The sequence below is a fragment of the Podarcis melisellensis genome (genome assembly GCF_964234715.1).
Source record: "Podarcis melisellensis genome assembly, chromosome: 16".
NCBI lineage: Eukaryota > Metazoa > Chordata > Lepidosauria > Squamata > Lacertidae > Podarcis > Podarcis melisellensis.
This window is the reverse complement of record NC_138533.1, coordinates 13,740,533-13,763,166: the sequence shown is the minus strand read 5'-3', so window position 1 is coordinate 13,763,166 and position 22,634 is coordinate 13,740,533. Positions and strand designations below refer to the sequence as shown.

The 22,634-nt window shown below is 46.7% G+C and overlaps 2 protein-coding genes across 8 annotated transcripts in view; both read left to right on the top strand.

The window, feature by feature from the left end:
* The window catches only part of SYVN1 (synoviolin 1), a 34,276-nt gene extending 29,064 nt beyond the window's left edge, over positions 1–5,212 (top strand). For 5 of the 6 annotated variants that reach the window (XM_081891525.1, XM_081891526.1, XM_081891523.1 and 2 more), the window contains exon 16: positions 82–5,212. In XM_081891525.1, coding sequence (XP_081747651.1) covers positions 82–239 — 158 coding nt within the window. In that variant the 3' untranslated portion in view covers positions 240–5,212. The remainder of the gene's footprint in view (positions 1–81) is intronic. The other variant, XM_081891527.1, reaches the window with a different exon arrangement.
* Positions 5,213–9,895: 4,683 nt separating this feature from the next.
* On the top strand, positions 9,896–21,332 carry LOC309358385 (NACHT, LRR and PYD domains-containing protein 12-like). Of its 2 annotated transcripts, none has more exons than XM_081891374.1 (9): positions 9,896–9,986; positions 10,911–11,077; positions 11,661–11,835; positions 13,409–13,474; positions 14,515–16,255; positions 17,371–17,457; positions 18,788–18,958; positions 19,666–19,833; positions 20,987–21,332. In XM_081891374.1, the coding sequence occupies exons 1-9, from the start codon at positions 9,950–9,952 to the stop codon at positions 21,072–21,074; spliced, it is 2,700 nt and encodes an 899-aa protein (XP_081747500.1). In that variant the 5' UTR covers positions 9,896–9,949; the 3' UTR covers positions 21,075–21,332. The 2 variants fall into 2 exon arrangements, with proteins under 2 accessions (XP_081747500.1, XP_081747499.1); XM_081891373.1 differs by lacking the exon at positions 9,896–9,986 and adding an exon at positions 10,019–10,760.
* Positions 21,333–22,634: the final 1,302 nt, after the last annotated feature.

The following is a 22,634-nucleotide window of genomic DNA, read 5'->3' as shown; positions in this document are numbered from 1 at the left end:
TGCTGAGGAACGCTACCTCCTTGTGTGTTTGTGACAGTTTTGGCACAGACCCCCCAAATTGTGGTGTTTCTCCCTCCCCAGATCTGTCCCCAGCAGCAGCAGCCGGTGCCAAGGGCTACACGGAGCCATCTGGCCAGGAGCAGGATGGAGCTCAATCTTCCCCAGAGGAACCAGACACTGCAGAGCTGCGCAGGCGCCGACTTCAAAAACTGGAATTTCCTTCTTCCTCCTCCCATTGATGTCCCTGCTGCCCCCTCCCAGCCTGTGCTATTTCTTTCCCTTTTCCAAAAAAAAGAGAAAAAAGACGAAGAAAAGCAACATGCGGTGAGAGAAAGGAGACCTGGATGCCTTTTACTTGTGCTACTGAGTGCTGATGCGATACACAGCCACCTCTGGGGAGGGGGTCCACACTTTTCTGCAGGACCGGAGAGGGTGGGAGGGGGAAGCGCCTCCAAAACTTGACTCTGCCTTGATTTCTAACTCTTAAAAGAAAGCGACTGTCCATCCTACAACATAGACCAGTCTTATTCTGACCCCCTCACAGAAGGACAGCAATGCCTCTAGTTCCCAAGTCTGTCTCGTCTCAGCCAGACGGACTCTTACTCCACGGGAGCAGCCTGAGGAAGGCCCTCCTTCCCTTTTGCACACCTTTTGCACACCTGGCTGAAAGGGTTTCCCCATCAACAGTTTTGGAGGGTGGCTTCTCCTGCGGGCAGTTTGTTTTTGTTTGTTTAGTTCTCCATTTCTGACGGCGGGATTTTTAGGTGGGTTCTTCGTTGGCTATTTCTGAGCAAAGCAGCCTTTTCAATTTTGGGGTGGGGGAGTGGAGGCCAACTGAATGGAACATATGCTTGACATTTTTGTAGATGCTTTTTCACAGTAGCTGTTTTAAGGCCTCAGCTTCCCACCACAAGGTCTTTTTTACCCTCCCAAACATACAAACACCCTGGGGAAACAGCAGGTCACCTCAATGCTTACTTTTGCTGGCTCTCTCTGAGCTCAGGTGGAGAGGAGACATATTCTTGGCAGCAGAGGATGTAGGTCTGTAGCGCTTGCTCTCCCCTCTCTCTGTGGGCATGCGGCTTGCGATTTAAAACTATTTCGTACTCCCTTAACCTGACTTTTAAACAAGGATTCCTCCAAGCAGCAGCAGATGGAGAGGAGGTCCTGGGGTCCTGCTGTGAGAGGGTTACAGGAGGAGATGGGATGTGCCCTCTGAGGTGGCCATCCGTCTGCCTTGCCCCTCTGCTGCTTCAAGGGCTGGAGCCAGGCGTTAGTTGACTCTCGGCTGCAGCCTGTGCGGGCCTTGCAATGCCTAATCCAGAGTCCCGAGTTCTGAGTACACACAATATGTGGCAGGCTGTGGGTGTAATCCTGAGAAAGTTAGAACAAATGTAAGCATCATAGGACATCTGAGAGCCTCTGAAAGCATGTTGGTTAAGTAGACAGTCAGCCACCGAGTCCTCCCAGTGGTGGTTTGCGTTTCCAGTTCTGGCACCCTCTTCCTCTGCTTCCATTAATTCCAGGTTTGCCTGCTCTTCTTTGCAGCCCCTCTTCACTCTCTCTTTTTCAAATGCTTATTTGAGAGTCACCACAGACAGCATGCCCTCCCCTTCCTCAGCTCCTGAAGCTGCCGGCATTGGGGAAGAGGCCTTTTGAGACGTTCCTGCCTGTGTCTGTCGGGCTTCATTTCTGGGAATAACAACGCCTCCTTTCTGGCGTCTTCACAATAATGTCCATCAGCTTCTAGATCCCAGCTACGCCTGATCAAGCTGTCTGAAAGGCAGCAGGGAGAGGAGCGGAGCCTGGGATGGGCCTTCCCTTCCCAAAGGCAGGGCCCCCATGTTACCTGAGCAGCTATTCTGAGAGTGGGGTTAGGGGGCTGGAAGCATTTGCCTGCTTTTGCATCTCATCTCAGTGCACTCATCTCCAGCTTTACAGTGGGGTTGGCTCTTGAGTGTGATGCTTTCTCCCTTGCTTTAAAAGAACAGGCAGTTTTCAGAAACTAATAGGGAGACATTCTCCAGCTGGTGGATCCAGCAGTGTGTGCTTTTCCCTTGCACTTGGGACCCCCATGCTGTAAACGGTCTGAAGCTGTCAGGCTCCCTCTGGGGTCCCTGCTCCCCTGCAGGGTGGAAAACACTGTCCTGTCCCTGAGATGGTGCCAAGGGTCTCTCTGCCTCTGCCCCTTCTCACTGAAACACCCCATGCTCCCAGCAAAATGCTGGATTGTTCAGCTCATGGAATATGAAATCCCACCCCCTGGCAAGAGGCCTGCTTAATTCTGTTTTCATTCCTGGGACACTACCTGTAGGACCATCTATATTTGATGCTGGATCGCCTTGTATTTCTTTTTTCAGAGAAACTGGGCCATCTCTCTGTAACTTCCAAGTTGTTTTGGGGTCTAAGTTGTCCCGCTTTGAGATGGGTTAGGGCATTGTGACATGCAGTATTCATGTTTGTTACTTGGCAGAAGAGGAAGAAACCAATCAGTTTAGATTTGAGGTGGTGGTTGTGGGAAGAGGCACATGGGAAGGGTAGCTTAAAGTATTGATTTCAATAAAAGACTTTGATCACGGCTCCTGTTAGCTTCATCTTTCCAGATTTTGGAAAAGCCTTCTGAGGGTGGTTCTCCCTTTGTCCTCTCTGCTCAGTAAAACTAAGGTGGATTTACAGAATTGACAGATAGGAGAAAGTTAGCATGTGCCACGCTTTGTAATAAGGTGTACTAAATCTGACACAGTGGGCACATCTCTGCAAACCACCTGCCCCTTTGAGGAAGGCAAGAAGCAATGACTGACAAGTGACTTTCTCTTGTCCACACCTCCCCTGCGAATCCAATTTTGTAATGTTAGGAAGAGAACATGGCTCCCATCTTGTTTTGGAATGTGCATTGGCAGTATGTGGCTAATGTTAAGAAAGTTGCATACATCCCCCAGGAGGTAGAATGTCACGCTCTAATTATAGCATTGAAAGACTGTCTTGTAGTAGAGCAGTTTTGCACATGGACCCTCGAACAGCCTTTCTGTTTCGGGAAGCTCGACATGTGCAAAAAAAATTAAGAAATCCTGAATTAAGTACATATCACCATCTTGGAAAATGTCCAGTGACTTTGTCTTAATGCCTGGCGAGAGGTTTTTTTGGGTGGGAGAGCTTGCTGTGGGCAGCCGGGTTGAAATCTCACCCTTCCAATTCCTTCCTGCCCTTTCTATGCTGTGTCCCACTAACCCAGGGCTCTGTTGTTCATACCCCCCCCATCTCCCACATTGCGCTGTGGCCTTTCTGCCAGTACCCTTCCTGATACTTTTACTTTTGAAGGAACCCATATCACAATGCTTTGGAGGTGTGTTACATGTAAGCCAGAGATGGGGAACCTGCCAACTTTCCATGTCTCGTTGGACTTCCAACTTCCATCAGCCACAGCCGGCGGTCAGGGATGATGTGAGTTGTAATCCAGCAACTTTTGGAGGATTGCAGGTTCCTCACTGGGGTATAAATACTAGAGCCTCTTCTCTTAAGGGGGCAGGCAGGATTGATGGTCTGACCCCATCAGTTTGGATTCTGCCAGGGGGTGCAGTTGGTGGCTTTCCCTTCCATTTGCTGTGCAGGTTTTGCCTAGGCCTAGGAATGAACCTGAGATCAAATATGCCATTGTATAGCACTTTGAAGCAAGCTCGGCCACCTGCTTTTTCAATGAGTGAATGCCATTGCTCAGGTGTGCAATGGATGTGTTCCCTTCTGCCCAAAGCAGCAGGGAAGGGAAGATTTGGAGGAGCAAAAAGCCAAAAGACACGCACACAAGTGACAGCACCTGTAATTCAGGTGTGGGGAACCTTTCACTCTCAAGATCAGTGTTTCCCAAACTTGGGTCTCCAGCTGTTTTTGGACTGCAACGCCCATCATCCCTAGCTTGCAAAGACCAGTGGTCGGGGATGATGGGAACACTAGTTCAAAAACAGCTGGAGAACCCAAGTTTGGAAAACACCGATCTAAATGTTGCTGAGGTCCCACCAGTCCCTGCAAGCAGGTGGTGACTTAAGAGGATGGAAACTCTTACTCAGCAACATCTAGAAGGCCAAAATTCTCCAACACCTGCTGTAAACAGAAGAAAAGTGGGCGGAAAGGGAAGAAGTTGGGGAGAGAGGTGTGCTTGCAATTGCTGTGTCTTGCCAGTGGATTTTCCTTGCTCCTGGCACTGCACACAGCCCATCATGGAGGCAGTGATTTGAAATGGAGGATTTGTTTCCACACAAGTGACTCCCTGAAGACCAACAGGCATGCAGAACCTGTGATGTCGCTGGACTCCAACTCCCCATCTCTCTGATCAATGGGAGGTGGAGCCCAGCAACACCCAGAGGACCGCAGGCTCCCCTATCCCTGACTTACAAGGAGGCTTTGAGTTTTTGTGGCCTGTTTGCAGCTGCTCAGCATATTATTACCCATATGATTTTCTCCCCTCCCTTTTTAAAAAAAGAGCTTTTGATTTTGTGTACGCTTTCTCGAGAGCCGAGTGGCCTTTTTTTCCACACCTCCAAAAACACATTTGAAAGTGGCCAGATTGTGTTACCTTCCTCACAGCCTCTCCTGCAACATTTTATGGGTTTTGGAACAGATAATTACATGCATTTTAACAAAGCAGCCTCCCAGGTTTTACTTCTGCATTCCGGGTCTTAACCAAATGAGATGGCTAGTCAAAGTGATAGCAGAAATCCTACAGCTGCTGGATTCCCCCTTTACATAAATAGTGGGAGGGGGAGCGGGAAATGGTATTTTGGAAAAGCGATTGCCATTTTGTTGTTGTTTACATGTCAAATTCATTGGGTTTTATCCAATGCCCATCATGGCTCAGAATGGATCAGCCTGAGTATGACCTGGATTAAACCTGTAATACGTCATTCAAGAAGAAGAAAAATCTGTTTTCAAGTTGTGTCACCTGGGAGAAGGGAATTGCTTTGGGAAGAATCTATACCTCTGTTCTCATTTCTTATTTTTAACATCAGTGGTGTTCAGTTGGCTCAGGGTCCTTTTGAATGCCGCAAATAATAATTACTATTTTTGTCAAACTTGGCTCCTTTAGGAGTTGATATGAACGCTGTGTGTTAACATGGAGGTGAAGGAGGTTTGGATAATTATTTAATTTTTTTGTAAATATTGTATAATTTTTAATAGCTTGAACCGTGTATATACGTCAAATAAAAACTTGCATTAAAAATGGTGTGCTATCTGTAATTCTGTTGTGCAGAGAAAGTAGCTGAGAAAAGGTTTTTCTCTACCTCCTGATACCAAGAGCTGAAGGTTGGAAGACTTGGGATAGACAAAAGGAAATCAACCCATGGCTTGCATGGTTTTGAAACAGCATTAGGAAAATTCTTGAAGGATAAGGTTCCCTGTGGCTGCTAGCCACAATGGCTGTGGACAGGCTTCTTTTTCCTTGGCGATCACTCGTAGCTGAGTAAGATTGTCTTCCATGAACACGGTTTTAACAGTGAGTCTGTGACTGTGAAGGCCAATTCTGGATCCACACGTCCTTCCACAGTGGGGACAGAGGTTTCTGGACGTGAGTTGATCATGGTGAGGGTTTGCCAAACATGTCTTCCTCTTAGCACCTTTCTCCCTTTCGTCCTGAGTTCCAGCATCTTGAAAGCCCATGACACCTTTGGTAAAGGCTGTTCTCCAAGTGGAGCACTCGCAGGCCAATTATCAGTGTTTATACTGCATTTTTTAATATTTGCCTTGAGAGAGTCTTTGAACCTCTCTTGTTGACCACCAGCATTACACTTTCCATTTTTAAGTTTGGAATAGAGTAGTTGCTTTGGAAGACGATAATCAGCCATCTGCACATGACCAATTCAACAAAGTGGATGTTAAAGAATCATTGCTTCAACACTGGTGATCTTTGCTTCTTCCAGTACACTGGCATTGTTTGCCTGTCTTCCCAAGTGATGTGTAAATTTTTTCAGAGACACCGTTGATGGAATCTTTTGAGGAGTTGGAGATGGCGTTTATAAGTGGTCAACGTTTCACAAGCATACAGTAAGGTTGGTAGTACAATAGCTTTGTAAACAAGTATTTTGATTTCCCTGCGAATGTCAAACACACTGCACTTCAATTGGGAGAGAGCTGCACTCACAGAGCTTAGGCGATGCTGGATTTCGGCATCAATGTCGGCACTTGTGGAAAGATAACTGCCCAGGTAGGAGAAGACCTCCCTGCAGTCTGATGGTGAGAACCAACTGCAAGTTGTTGGATTTCACAGGCCTTTCTCCTGATCCAGGAGGTTTATTTTTATTTATTTATTTTATTTATGTGCCACCCTTCATCAAAAGATCTCAAGATAAAAAATACAAAATAAAAGCACAAATAGTTAAAACAACAAAACAGCAACCTCATAAGAGGTTGCAATCAAAGCACCTCTGGCAGCATTTTTAAAAAACCTTATGTTATTTTTATTTTTTATGTTACGTCTACTTCAGTCAGTTATTTAAACGGGCAGTTGCCCAAAACACTTGTGGGTGCAGAACCATGATTTTAAGTCTGAGGGCCACATTCCCATCTGGGCAAACACCCAAGGGCCACATATCACGGGTGGGCCAAAAGTAGATTTGTTTATTTTTGTACAGGAAGCTTGCTTCTAAAGACTCTCCCACCCTACCTGAGAACCCTCTGCTATTCTATAATATGCAACAAATAACTTCTCAGAGACATGACCGTGGTTTATTGTATTTGCAGTGCCTGATGTTTTTATGATTATTACTGCTCTTTTTGTTCCCTTTGTGAATGATGCCATGGCCTTTGGCTAGTGCAATAAAGTTTATGATGATGAAGATGAAGTGCATATTGCAGTGGGTTCAGTGAGAGGGTGCGCCCTGGGGAACTTTGCAAGGGCAAGATAAAGAGGCTTTGGAGGGGGGGCGGGTCTCATTATGCCCCCAGGGCCTGAGGAATCCACCCCACTGACTTACCGCGCGACGATTACTTGGAAGCAATTACCCACTTCACTTTTGCACAGGTTTGCAGCCCTAAACTCCCCTCCCCCTGAAATCTAGGACTGCTATTTGCAGCCTGAAATAAGAGGAAACGTGAAGCCAGGAATTACTCGACAGCTGGCTGTGTTTGCTGTCTGAAAGCCACCTCCCAGCGATCTACTGAAAGTGAAAGCAGAACGAGAAGTTTCTCGCATGAAATGGCGCCTGTTTTTTCCTGCCAGCAGTGAAGACGGAGGCAGCAGCAGCGACCCAGGCCGCGGTGATCTGAGCATGCACAGATCCCCTCTTGCCTCGGCTCTCTCTGGCCCTCCATCAAAGTCAGCTTCCAGAAGACCAGCAAGGCTGAACATCAGCGTAATCGGGCAGGTGAGTGCTCTCCGCCCAGTGACCTGAAGTTCATGGTCCCAGTTGAGGACTCTGGGGGACTTCCTGACATTTGGAATCTGGCCAGCAAATAAAAGATGAGGGTCACCGAGCATACACAGAGTGCATTCTCCCTCCGACACAGAGCGTTCATTGTCCAGGGCTGTTGTGGTCGTCGTTAGTCCCTCCTTCAATCTTCTCTCCCGCCCCACAAAAATGTACAGTATCAGCAGCCTGGACCAGGTGCTTTGAGAGACAGCCTGTCCCCAAGGGCGTAGCCAGGATTTTGATTGTGGGGGGTGGGGGTGGGAGGACTTGGTTTAGGGGGCGGGACTTTTGTTAGAGGGGGCAGAACCTACGTGATCGGTCCATTAGTCAAGTATTTATATTGTTTTGCTTGATTTAAGGGGGGGGGTGTCTACGACCTTGTCTGTTCCCGCATACTGTAGTGTTACTGAACTGCAATTCTCGTCAATTCTGACTGCTGGCTGTGCTCGCTGGGGCTGATGGGAGTTGTAGTTCCGCAGTACCTGTCAGGCCAAAGGTGACCCATACCTGACTTACATCACCTGGGGGTATATTTTGCTCATGGCACTGGACTCTACAGAATATCACAGCGTCGGGTCCTGAAAACAGGCCTTTTCTGCTGTTGTCCCTGCTCTGTGCAACGTCCCACATGTGAAAAAAGCAACCTCCACCTGTTGCTTCAGAAGTCATGTTTTTGAACCGGCTTGCCCACCTGACCCATCAGATCAGACCCCATTTCTCTGTTTTTTTCTCTTTTTACAAAGTGTTTTTTTACTGTTATTATGATGCTGTTTTCTTGCTTTCATTACTGCTTAGAGCAGTGGTTTTCCCCCTTTCTTTTTACTTTTTAAATATTTTTATTCATTTTTATCTTTAACAATTATCATCACAAATAAAACATAATCATATACAGATAGGATTCTCTGAATCCCCGGGCTTCCCTCCACCCCTCCACGGTTTCCATCGTTATTCTTTTCCAACTGCATCTCATAATGTTCTCCATATTTTCTTAATACTCGGTTCTCACCATAGTTCTCGCTACATTGCAAGTGTTTCTTAGAATCCTGCCAAAGTTTTTAATTGTTTACAGTGTTCTTTTAAGCAACTTACAGATTTCCCCCATTCTTTATTAAATTCATTATCTTCTTGATCTCTGATCTTCCTGGTCATTTTCGCCATTTCAGCATTTCAAACAGTGGGGTGCAACTCACTTCCAGGTGGGTCTGAGCGCCACAGGCTGCACCCAGGTCTTTCTTGCATGCCTGCCTTGCCCCCTTGCTGTGCCATAGCCTTTTGGTTGGTCCAGTACAGTTCCAGACACGGGTTTAGCCAGGATGGTGTGGGGCAGAACTAAGCTATCTGTGATTGGTCAGTTAGTTAAGTATTTTTATTCATTTAGTTGATGTGGGGGGCAGCTGCCCCCATGGCTCCAGAAGCTCCTCACATCCTCCCCACAGTGGCAGGGACACAGAAAGATTTCGGGGGAGGAAGGTCTCCCTCCTTTGAGGGGGAAGGGCCTGGGGAGGTATTAAGGAAACTGTGAGGTAAAAGATTAATATTTATTGCTATAATAATTACTGCTGGAATTAAAAAGGATTAGAGAGGAAAATATTTTTATAGGAGGAGGAAGTGAGTGTAAAAGAACCAGGGAGGCAGGATGAAAGAAATTGGTTTGGGAGGCTGGGGTATAAAGTTCAAGTTGTGTATGAAAGGAGAATGGGAGAAGAAATTACAGATGATGAGCAGTGGTTTTTTTCCTAGAAAAATAGGTCCTGGCACTCACCATGAAGTTGCTACAGTAAGTGCCACACTTTTTAACAACAAAAAGAGGTGCTGGTACTATGTGCCCTTGAGTACCCCCTGAAGAAAAGAAAAAACACTGGGGACGAGTATAAATACTTTGAGAGGCACATGGGGTGGGGGAGTAGAAAATATAAAAGAAATAACACACGCATTTAGAGCCTCTACGATCAGCGACTTGAGGAAGTTATATTTCCCACAGTAAATGCATGTAATTAGCTGAAGGAAAGCTGAGTTGTTAAACTCCTTGCCGCAAAGAAAGTGCTGTGGGAAAGAATGAAATGTTTTCCCCATTGTCCTCAATTCCCTCCACACTTGCCGTTCTCTCTTGCCACACCAGTGCGCCGTTCCACACCCTGTGAGAATCACTAGTACAGCGCCTTGGCAGCAGTCATGCCAACTTGAATAAAATGTTGGGGGCCCCCGGTAAGCCCAGTGCACAGTCCCACCATTTGAATGGCAATGCCCATTCACTTTGGACAGCCCAGACCCCTCAAATATTTTATGGGGGTGGTGGAGGCAAAGGGACCTCGGCCCCTAGGAATTGGCTCCTATGTTATGCAGTGAGATGCTTGGCCAGTCATTCTTGGTTTTAAAAACTGGGAATGTTAACAAACAAGACCCCCATTTTCACCTGTGAAAAGTTGAGCGCCATGTGCTTGCAACGTGAAAAGGAAGAAGGAACCCCATTAGTGCTATTCCAGCATTGATTTCCCCCCCTTTTTCATTGTCTCCCTTTCAGTGAGTGGCATTATAGCAAGGTGGAATCCAAAATGGCTGCAAACTGCAGAGGTGTTGTAATAACCGAAGGTAAGCTTGTGTCTGTGAGTGAGTGACAGGTGGACTGCTGTCATCAGCAGCAGACTGGCAATTGGGATTAAGGAATCACACCGAGTCAGACCATAGCACTGTAGAGCTGGAAGGGACCACGAGGGTCATCTAGCTCAACCCCTGGCAACGCAGCGATCCTGCCCACAGCCGGTCCATGTAGCTCAGTACACTGGCTGGCAGATAGGGGACAGTCCTAACCCTAATCTGGAGATTGCCAGAGAGACCTGAGACCTTTTGCATGCAAACCAGATGCTGTACTGTTGAGCTGTGGCATTTCCCCTGATATATATACATGGTTCAGCAACCCAACATATGATTTGCAAAAGGCATTATTTTAATTATGTAGAAATCTAGTACCAGTTCCACTATTTGAGACTGGATAGTTCTGATTAATCTGTTCAAGAAAGGGCACTTGAGTGAAAAAGCCCTTGAAAAGTTGCAGAAAAGTTTGCTTGTTGTTCACTGCCCTGATATTTTAGGATATGGTGGAGGAAAAACCGTGTGTGTGTGTGTGTGTGTGTGTACACAGTGGTATCTCCTTTTTTGAGCATCTCGGAACGTTTCGGTTTTTGAATGCCAAAAACCTAGAAGTAATTGCTTCTGTTTTCGAACGCTCCTCAGAAGTCAAATGGCTTCTACTGTGTGTTTTTCAGTTTTTCCTGTTGAACCTGCAGGCCAGCCCTTTGCGCCTCGGTTTTCAAACGTTTCGGAAGTCGAACGGTCTTCTGGAATGGATTACGTTCGAGAACCAAGGTACCACTGTATATAAAATGTACTGGTGTCTATGTGGCTAAACCACCACATTTCTAGGCTTCCAGGAGTGTTTCTCTGAGGATCCCAACCCCACGAAAGCAACTTCTGAATCCTGGCTGCGTTCATGGCTGCTGTGCTGTCTCTTTTCAGGGGACCTGCAACGCTTCGTCAAACACTTAGAGGCTTTCGCAGAAGGCCAGCTAAGGAGAGTCACAGAGTATTTCCACCCGGACTTGATCTACGTCATCGAAAATGACATCGCCCTGGTGGTTCAGGAACTGAGGAGCAGGAAGGTCATTACACCTGAGCAAGCCCAGGTAACAGTGCTTTGCAGGTCCTTAAAAAAAGTATGGCGGGGGCTGCATTTCTAAGGGAACGGTGGATCCTCAAGAACACAATCCCAAATGCAAGGAGCGTTTGGGAGAATTTTGACCAATGCAACCCCCACCCTGCTCTGGCCTAAGGAGGAAACTGGGGCAAAATAGCCACACTTACCCAGAAGCCTTTAAATGGCAGTCGGCCATAGAAGGCCGTCGTATTGAGAAAGACACATTCTGCAAACGGCTAGGGAGGCTGGGGTTAGTTTTGCATTCCGTTTTTTTCTTTTAAAGTTCAGACAAATTCATGGAGATGGAGAATTGTCGGCAGCCATTGAACATGGAAGCTTAATAGAACTTCCATTTCAATGACAGTATACCTGAATATTGGTTGATAGGAACAAACAGCAGAGGAGGAGGGCTGCCAGCTTCATACATTGCCTGCAAGCTTCCCTGAAGCATTTGGCTTGGCCCTACGGTGAACAAGATGGCGGCATAGCTGGGCCCTTGATCTGAGTGAGAAGATTGCTGTATTTCCCCCCCTGCTAGCTAGATAGCTAAACTCTGTCTGTGTTTCATTTAGATCTATGAAAAAATAGAGAAGCACGAGGATTCAACTGCAGCAGCAGAGAAGCTAGTTGCTGACCTTGCCAGTAACAAGGCTTTGGCAATAGGGCTTTGGAAGAGTCTCTGCGCTCTGAGGCGCCACTGGTCTCATCCCAACCTTGAGGTGATGGTGGGGGAAATCACCCGCAAAGGTAATATATTGTTCCCTGCTCCCTAAGTAGTGAGAATTTTCTTTTTCTTTTGTTTTTAAGGTGTTACTGTAATGGGACACAGGTGGCGCTGTGGGTTAAACCACAGAGCCTAAGGCTTGCCAATCAGAAGGTCAGTGGTTCGAATCCCCGCGACGGGGTGAGCTCCCGTTGCTCGGTCCCTGCTCCTGCCAACCTAGCAGTTCGAAAGCACGTCAAAGTTCAAGTAGATAAATAGATACCACTCCGGAAGGAAGGTAAACAGTGTTTTCATGCGCTGCTCTGGTCCGCCAGAAGCGGCTTAGTCATGCTGGCCACATGACCTGGAAGCTGTACCCCGGCTCCCTCGGCCAATAAAGCGAGATGAGCGCCGCAACCCCAGAGTCGGCCACGACTGGACCTAATGGTCAGGGGTCCCTTTACCTTTACTATTGGTATATAAAGTCTGTAACAACTCGGGCCCAGTTTGCCTGAGCTCGCCTTTCCCCACGTACGCTCACTCAACTGCTTCAGTCAGTGGAATTGGCAATGCTAACAGCTGCTGTTTACAGTCAAACCTCTTCTCACATCCGCCTCCACTTGTGTCCGTTTTGCCCAACATCCACAGCAAACCCAGGAGTAAACGATGGGTTTGCCGCCGTTTGCGCAGGAGTAGGCAATTGCTGCCTGCACACAACGGCACCTCTCCCAGTGACCCATTTTGACCTCCGGACGGACCTCCGGAACGGAATAGGGTCGCAGTAGAGGTTCCACTGTAATGCCTGTTTGTAAAAGTGTGTGCAGCGCCTGCACTTGGGAACTCCCTGTCTATTGAGATCAAGGAGATCCTTCACTGTATTCTTTTCAGCATCTGCTGAAAACATGAATATTGAGACAAGCCTACCTAGATGCTTAGAAAGTTGAGGTAATTTTAATCTGTTTTAGTATTTTAACTTTGGCATTTTTAAAGTAGCGTTGTCTTTCCCACCCCCTTGCATTTCAGTGTTGTTTTTTGTAAACAACTTTGAGTGGTTGTTGTTTTTTTACAATCAAGCAGCGTCTAAATTTTATTAAATAAGATATAAAAATAAGTAACTGCAAACAGTTTATTACTATTATCAATATAAAAGCGGATTTGTTGTGCCAGAGTTTTTGAATGTACTTTCATTGGGCTAAACCTACCTTACCAGCACCCTACAAGATGGTGACGTCCAGAGGCGACTCTGTTTTCATCCAGTTCTCCTTGTATTGCAGCCAGCCTTACGGTCAGGCAGAATGAGTCAGCCACCTCAGGCAGTAGCTGCTAGAGAATGGGGTTGGAGGGAGCAGCAGTGAGGTTCTGGAGGACAGAGCTGTGCTTGTGCCCTGAGGCCTGACCCCAAGGTCAGCTTGCTGTCCCATCACCAGTGTCAATGTCAGAAGAGTGGCTGGGGAAACTCAGCCAGGTGGGTGGGGTATGAAATAACAACAACAACAACAACAACAACAACAACAACAACAATTTGACTGTCAGTCCAGTCAGCGTTGTATATGCCAGGTGGCTTAGACGATGCCAAATTCCATTTCCAACTGTTTTGCTTTTTCTCTTTTTTTGAAGATCAAGCGCTACTCAAGGAGATTCTCCTAAATGAAACCGGACACAACCTTGCCCCGGAAATGAAAGGTACCTGATAGCAAATAAAAATAGTTCACCAACACTTCCTGTTTTCCACTGAACCAAATCAAGGGAATCAGATTTTGGTCAGGCATGGGGCACTCAGTGAGCAGCTCCCCCTGCAACCTGAAAGAAGTGGGACGTGCCAACTCAGTGTTTTCTTAAGCTGCATCTGATCTTGGATGGTCTGGGCAGAGTGGTGGGCCTTGCTTACCTTGGAGTCAGCACCGCAAAGCACCATGGAGATCTGAAGGTGGAGCAATTATTCCTTTCTGCATTGTGGTCCTACTTTATAAAGCCGTACCTTGGTTTTCAGGACAGAATGCATTCCGGAAGTCCGTTCGACTTCCAAAACGTTCGGAAACCAAGGTGCGGCTTCCGATTGGCTGCAGGAGTGTCCTGCAGCCAATCGGAATCCGCGCCAGACATTCTGCTTCCAAGGCAAAGTTTGCAAACCAGAACACCTACTTCCGGGTCTGCGACATTCAAGATCCGAGTTGTTTTTGAAGTAAGCTGTTCGAAAAGCAAGGTATGACTGTATAAGGGAGCATTGAAATGGGATGTGCAACTCAACTCTTGGGCCAATTTGGACATCATGATGAACCATGGCTTATTGTGACAGAAGTGACCTACCGAAAGCCATGCGCTTACATGCCTCTTTCTCCCTTCCCCTCTTTCCAAGGATGTCAGTTTTGCTTATGTTTTTGATGAATATTTTGTCTGTACCCTGAGCTGTGTTTAATCGTAACTAGTGTTTGTGGCAAATAGCCCAGTTCCATAACAACCCATGCTTTTCAAGTTGCCCTGTTACAAACCATAGTTAAGATTAACCACAGTTTCTTGGATGTGGTGAAAGAGCAAGCTGAGGGAGCAGAACAAAGGTTTATGGCGATTTTCAAACCAGCTCACTTGCTCTCAGTGTTTCTTGTACGGATCATCTGCCAGTAGCCGGAGATGCTACAATCCAGGAAGTGTTTGCCTATTTGATCTCCTGTTCTGCTAGGCTGGGCCTAATTCAGTGAACCCTGCAATCTTTTTCTTCTGTCCAGCTTGTCAGGATGAACACAGACATATTCTGTTGGAACAGACCAAGTTGCTGAAAGAAACTGGCCAAAGAACACGGTCTGAGGGGCAAAGTTTTCCCATCCTCAACCGCTACGTGGATATAAAAATAGTTGCTGATGTCTACTTCAGGAGACAAACGTTTCAAGAACATGAGGCACTGGCTGCTGCTGGAGAGCTGAATGAATATCGCCTCCGCCACAAGATGCAGGTGGAGCTGGAGCGAATCACCCCAGACCGGCTTTTCCGTTGGTGCTATCGATCAGGCCGCACGCCCCACTTTGTGATGGTGAGCGGTGTAGCTGGAGTAGGCAAGAGCACTCTAGCGCAGAAGTTTGTCTTTGACTGGGCCACTGGAAAACACTACCAGAAATTCACTTTTGTTTTCTTCTTCAAATTCCGAGACCTCAACGCGGTGGGGGAAAAGACCAGCCTAGAAAGCCTGATCCAGCGGGAGTACCCCAATTTACACTCTAAGCTTGACACAATTCTACAAGAACCCCCAAAATTGCTGTTCATATTTGACGGTTTGGATGAGAGCAATAGTAACTTTGACTTGGGCAGGAACGCAGAATTTTGTGCCCAACCAGGAGATGTGAAACCGGTGGGGGTGATTGTGGCCAGTTTACTGAAAGAGAAGCTTCTGAAGGGATGTTCCGTCCTCCTGACCAGCCGCCCGAGCAACCTTGCCCGTTTGGAGAGAGGGGTCCTCCACAGAGTGGCCAATATTGTGGGCTTCCTCTCCCAGGAAAGAGAAAAGTACTTCCACAACTTCTTTGGAGAAGCTGCGGTGGCCAAGGAGGCTTTGGCCCATGTCAGGGAGAGCCAGGTTCTGTACACCCTCTGTTACAATCCCTCTTACTGCTGGATTACTTGCACAGCCTTGCAGCCTTGCTTCACCTCTGAGGCCGGACAGCCACACCCCCTTCCCAAAACAGTAACTCAGCTCTTTGTAAGCTACATCAGGCATGTGATGGTCAATCACACAAAGGAGCTCCCTGAGCGTGAAAGGGCACGGAAGATGATGATACAACTTGGCTGGCTGGCTGAGTATGGCCTCCAGCATCGCACACTTCTGTTTGATCAGGCGCAACTGGAAGCGTTTAATGTGGATTCATCTCCCCTCGTCAAAACCTTCCTGGTGGAAAACATACAAAGTGCCACTTCACCTCCTGTCGTCACCTATTCTTTTGTCCACCTCACTGTCCAAGAGTTTTTTGCTGCCCTCGTCCATTATTTAGACTTCAAGGGGGACAATTTTGCATACATAATGGCAGCAGTCCAAGAAGCCCAAGGTGGGGAGTATGAAATTTTTCTTCGCTTCCTCTCTGGCTTGTCTCAGTTTGCAACCAGGGCACCGTTGGAGGCCCTTCTGGGGAAGTTCTCACCAGAGACCGCTAGGCAAGTCATTGACTGGATCCTGAAGACGGACTGCAGTGATTTCCTCCAAATGGAAAGGCCTCTTGATGGGAAAAAGAGGACCTTGAATTTCTTCAATTTGCTTTTTGAGGCACACAACAAGCTCCTTGTGTCTCAGACATTGGGGGGTGATGGTGATGCCTCCATGGACTTTTCGGAACTGTATCTGATGCCTGTGGACTGTGTCATCCTTGCTTATGTCCTGAGTTGCTGCGCTAAGATTGACCTCCTGAATCTTGATACGTGTTTCATTCAGAACGAGGGACTGCAGAGGCTCAGCCTTGAGCTGCACAGAATCAGAGAACTGAGGTAAGCAGCTGAAATGCAATTCAGGGCTGATGTCAAATTACAAGTACAGTTGTGCCTCAGATCCCAAACGCCTTGGGAGTCAAACGTTTCAGCTCCCAAACAATAAAAAAACGGATGTGAGTCTTTCAGTTTTCGAACGTTCTCTTGGAAGCCAAATGTTCGATGGGGCTTCTGCGGCTTCTGATTGGCTGCAGGAGTTTTCTTCAACCAACCAGAAGCTGTGTTTTGGAAGTCAAACATTTTGGAAGTCGAACGGACTTCCGGAACGGATTCTGTTCAACTTCCGAGGTATGACTGTACTTTCAAGGTTTGATCAAACATTCCAAACAATTGATGGAGCAGGGTTTACATTGAATTTAGTCTTTGGACCTTGCTAAATCTGCCCAACCCAACCCCCAACCCCCATGAACTGAAACAGCACCTGCAGAAGGATTGGGGCCCATGGTTCCAACTACTTTAAATGGGTATGTTGCATACTTCACGACAAGTGTTACCGGTATTTAGTATTCAGGCATCTGCCACAGAGCCAGGCTAGGCCTTGGGCATCTGAATGTACCTGAGACCTGACAAAGAGTCTTCCTATCCAAAGGTCCCTGCGGTCAGTGACTAGAGCCAAGGGCTGGCATAGGGAGACTGAAGGCAGTATTGGGATCAAAATTGGCAAAAGTTTTTGCCTTTTCGATGAGGCAGCAGATGCCGAGACAGGCAGGCTCCAAGTGTTCATATTAGACCTTGCCAGTTCAGAAACTTCATACAGTCTGCTAGTTGTGAATGTGGTTAGGGGAAGCTATGACTCTTAAAGTGGACTAATAGTTATGTCAATGTATTGTGTGGATGTGACCCTTGCCTACCACCCTCTCTGTCCTTTCCCCATTGAGGCAGATGATGTCTGTTAGCTTGGGGGCAGGGGAAGGAGAGGGGCGGAAACCATCTAACTACAGCAGGTCCCAGTTTTGATGAAAAAACCTCCCAAAGCAGTTTCCAAATTATCAGTTTGAGGACAGTCCCTTCCTTCAGTCCCACAATATAAAGGATGCGACACGAGGAGGGGGGCAAGGTCTACAGTGACTACTAAATGCTTTTTGCATTCCTATAAATTCTTTCTCCTTTCACAGGCTTTGCAATAATGATCTGAGCAATCCATCCACAAAGGAGCTTGTTTCTATCTTGCAATATAAAGAGTGTCGACTGGAAACCCTGAGGTATGTTTGTTGCAGCTAATGGGCTATTCCTTACCAAATCCTCACTGGGTCTGCACTGGAAGAGCCAGAAGGTATTTAGGGAAAGGCATCTTCTAGCAAATGTTCCTGACTCAAAACTACCGTATTTTTCCGCACCATAGGGCGCACCGGACCATAGGGCGCACCTGGTTTTTAGACGGGGAAATCAATTAAAAAAAAATCTCCCCCCCCCCCAGCCCCAAAGAGCAGCATACAGGCTGTGCACAACCTCTCCCTGCCGGAGGGGTTGCGTGCAGCTATGGCACAAGCCAAGGCAGCGAGCAGGATGGATCGCGCTCACTGCTTTGGCTTCCTCTTTAGCCCCGCGCAATCCCTCCCTGCCGGGAGAGGCTGCACAGGGCTAAAGAAGCCATAGCCCTGTGCAGCCTCTCCCTGCCGGAGGGGTTGCACGCGGCTACGGCACAAGCCTGCATTCGCTCCATAGGACGCACACACATTTCCCCTCAATTTTTGGAGGGGGGAAACTGTGTCCAATAGAGCGAAAAATACGGTAAATTGGAAACATTTTGCTCTTGTGCCCTTTGAATTCTGATTCCTTTCACAATCTGTTCTGTTGTGAGCTGTGGGCGGTTTTGTTAGATAACAGAGGTGGATGAATGTGTAAGCTTCAGTTTTTCTTAGTTTCCCACAGGGTGGATTTGATTTAAATCAAATTGATTTAAATTACGATTTAAATCACTAGTCGGTAAGACTTGATTTTATAGAAAGTTCTTTATAGCAAGTTCTTCCAACTGGATCGATGTCACAATCTACAAGAATAAACCATAGAAAAAGTTCAGATCGGCAGTCGTCATTACAACGATCTTTGTCAAAGCCCAGCAGTATTCCACATTTATTTATTTGTTATCAAGACTTGACACTCGCCACTCAGCGCTTCACTACTTGTTTAATAATACATTTTCATGAAACAGAAATGTATAGGTGATCAGGTACTTCTGGAGGCATGAAAGAGAGAAAGAAGCAACAGCAACGTTGGGCTGGCACTGAACTGTTTCCCACAAGCCACAACCTCCTGCCCCACACCTGATAAGATAAGGGGCAGGTATAGATACAGCTGTATAGGGGGGGAATTGGTCACTTCTGCCTACTTGTCAGAACTGCCCACCAGGGTGGGGTGGGGGAGTTCAGGATCCAGCCTTGCAGAATCCAGAGGTATTTGGTCCCTAGTAAATGAGTTTAGGAGTCCAGCCTTTAAAAAAGAAGAAGAATTGAGCTGTTCAGAGACACAAACTCTGTGTGTGTACATATTTTCCACCTTCTCTTCTTCATTTCCTCCCTTTGCTCTTCCCAGCTTGGCAAAGAATGCGCTTACTGGACAGTGCGGTAAAGACCTGAGTTTGGCCCTCTTGGAGAATCAGACCCTTTTAAATCTTGACCTGTCGAAGAACAAGCTGCAGGATCAGGGCCTCTCTGACTTACTGAAGGTGTTCAGAAATCCGGAGAGCAGGATACAGAAACTAGTGTAAGTGTCAAAGCAACCACCTCAAGGTGTGCAGAGTATTTTAAAAGATTTGCAGGTCACCTGTACATTTCTAGAGGCTTTGGTTCAAACTTTCTAAGATGTTTATTAAGAAAATATATGAGCAGCCTTTCTGTCAGGTACTGAAGGTGATGTTCCCAACCCCTAAGCCAAACAGTAAAAAGCCCCACTGAATTACTAAGGTGGAATCTACACAAGTATAAAAAACCTCTGTGGAAATGCTTTTTAATATTTTTTTTTTGAAAAATACATTGAATTGTGCACAGCTCACTTTTGCCATCTAGTGTCACAATTGTACATTGCACTTTACTACACATTTAAAACGTTTTACAGTGGTACCTCAGGTTACATAGGCTTCAGGTTACAGACTCCGCTAACCCAGAAATAGTGCTTCAGGTTAAGAACTTTGCTTCAGGATGAGAACAGAAATCGTGCTCTGGCGGCGCGGCGGCAGCAGGAGGCCCCATTAGCTAAAGTGGTGCTTCAGGTTAAGAACAGTTTCAGGTTAAGTACGGACCTCCGGAACAAATTAAGTACTTAACCTGAGGTACCACTGTATTTGCAGCTGTATAGCTGAGTCTAAAGTTGATTTTCTTTGAGTCCCCCAAAATAGGGGTCGTGTTATACCTGAGTGCGAGGCTCTGAAGAGGTTGGAGCAGCTTTTGACGTCTTTGCTTCCTCTGTTGCAGAATCCAGGAAAACGCCTTGTCGGATGTGTCCTTTGAGGCACTTTGCTCTGCTCTAGCCAACAACACTAGCCTCAGGTATCTGGACGTGAGTGGCAATCCTTTCACAGATATGTGTGCTGAAGATGTGCACACTCTCATTTTGACTTGTCCTGCTCTTACAGAAATCAGGTACCATCGGGCCTCACTCTTCCTAAGTGCATTCACCCGTAAGGGAATTTAAACTTCTACACCTTGGAAGTTTGGAGGGGCAGTCAGCCTGAGGGAGGGCCTTTCTGTGGTGGTCCCTTTCATTTGTGCATTGTTTGTTGTTTTCTGAAGATGCAGCTGTATAACCTGACCTCCAACACTACAGATACATATTTTGATAACCCACCATATTCTTGTGGCTGTAATTTGTTTTAAATTGTTGTGACCTGCCCAGGGACCTTAGGCTGAAGGGAGGGTAACAAACAGTCAAATAATGATGGTGATAACATTAAAAACGACCGCCTGCCTTCCCAAAAAGATTGGGCATTTTGCGATAGGGAAAATAATAGGAAAAATCACTGTGATGTGTGATTCGAGGCAACATCATGGGACCTCCTTGCAAAATGAATTGTGATGAATCCTCAAAAAGCAGGTTGTCTGGAAAGTGCCCTTTCTCCTGCCTTTATTGAGCATATGTACTGATTTGTTTGGGGGTGGTTATATGACTATGACACGGGTGGCGCTGTGGGTTAAACCATAGAGCCTAGGACTTGCCGATCAGAAGGTCAGCGGTTTGAATCCCTGCGACGGGGTGAGCTCCCGTTGCTCGGTCCCTGCTCCTGCCAACCTAGCAGTTCGAAAGCACGTCAAAGTGCAAGTAGATAAATAGGTATCGCTCCAGCGGGAAGGTAAACAGCGTTTACGTGCACTGCTCTGGTTCCCCAGAAGCGGGTTAGTCATGCTGGCCACATGACCCGGAAGCTGAACGCCGGCTCCCTCGGCCAGTAAAGCGAGAAGAGCACCGCAACCCCAGAGTCGGTCACGACTGGACCTAATGGTCAGGGGTCCCTTTACCTTTTTTATATGACTATGAGGTTTCATCATAAATTTACATGTCTTCCCTTTATTCATTCATGTGACACTTTTGAGTGCATTTCCCCATCACTTTCCAACCTGCAGTCATTAAAAAGAGCATGTATGTTTTTCTAGAGCAACAGAGTTCTTCAATACGCTTTAAATGTGCAAACCTAACGTTCCCTTTGCTATGGTCTTTTTTTCTTTCCTGAAAACCGCAATTATTGGCAGTCTACCTGAGTGATAACAGTCATAGCTACATTTGTTGTGTTTTTTCTAGGTTAAACTTAAGTGATATCAGTCCAGCGATGGAAGAAAATCTGAAAAAGCTGGATGGTTTCAGAGAAGGCTTCAAGATCCACATTTAAAACTCCTTTTTCCGATTATTCTTTATTAATTTTGTTATGTACTGAAGTTCTCACCCTGGGCCAGCAGGGGGATACTGTAGATAGTTTTCACTCAGGTCCACATATGCAAATAAGGGATTGAAAGTGACGTTCAGTGATTGGATAGTTACAGAAAGTTGTTACAGATGCATTGTGGTGGACCTCTATATAAGCAGGCTGGCTGAACCCTTCAGTTCAGTTCTGTTCTGGCCTGTGAATAAACAAGATCTGTTTGAAGAATCGCTGTGTCGTCTGATATGTTCACCCACAACTTAACAAATTTTCCAAATTATTACTCTTGCTCATTCTTCTTGCTCCACATTGCTCCATCAGACTCCTGGTCTGATCCCAAAATAATTATAAATAAAATCCATTCAACCTCAATCAAGTGGGGGAGGGCATAATAAAACCATGCTGAATTCTTTGTTGGGCATAAATCAAAAGCCTCCCCCCCCCTCTTTTCTGCGCTAACAAACAAAATAACACAACAATGGCTACACACGTCTCTTTCATTTTGCAGGGGAGGACAAGAAGAAATAAGACCATTTGAAAACCACATGAAAGCACAAAGCGCCTTGTCCTCCCCCTTCCTTTCACAGCTGTGTAAGGATTCTCCAGCTCAAAAACACACACACAAAAACACCATTCAGATACCTTCAAAAAACCAAGCTCAGTACTTTTGGCAGCTGCTTGATCGCAGCCCATTGGGATGTCGATCCAGGAGCGCCTCTTGATTAATGCCAATATTCCAGATTAAGGAGGAACTTACCACAAATCATGCCAGAGACGGAGGCTCGTCAATGGCAGGAACACACTCCCAGGTCGCACCTGTTCTGCCTTTCAAGTTGGCAGACACGGGCTTTGAAGGAATGGGTTTCCAAAACCCAAAAACTGACTGTGCAGGCAGTTTTTAAACTGCAGCAAAATCCCTACTTTTCCTTAGCTAAAATGCATAAACTCAAGCCGTTGAGTAAATCCATAACAAGAACAAAGCTCTCTCCCTTATCAGTCTGTGGCGGCAATGAGTGACCTTGCCAAGTTCCAGTACAGCAGGGGTGATGCGTGTGTGCTTTATCTTATGTGCTGACCACAAAGACGCGCAGACCCACGTCTGGGAATAATGCCAGAGTGTGTTCCCGCAGATGATGACCTATTCTCCCAGATAAGAGTAGGAAGAGGAAGATCCTTTTATGGTCAGGAGTGCAGGAAGGAAGATCCTTTTTATGGTTGAGAGTACCAGAGCAGGAACATATGTGATGTCAACCTGTGTACGTAGCCCGACGTGGTTGGGCTCCTAGGGGAGAGTGAGAGGGTGCTGGAGGATATATAAACTGCATGAAACCTGTCATTTCTTTGGACTTGCTGTGGACTTGATCACACAAGTGCCTTCTGCTATCCGGAGAGCAGAATAAACTCTTTCTTTGAATCAACCTCAGGTGTCGTTTGACTTCCTTCCTCCTGTCCGGGAGCAACACTGACCCAATCGGTGAATTCCAATAAGGCTACAGCTTGAGCGGCACAGCAGGATGCATTGAACTCCCC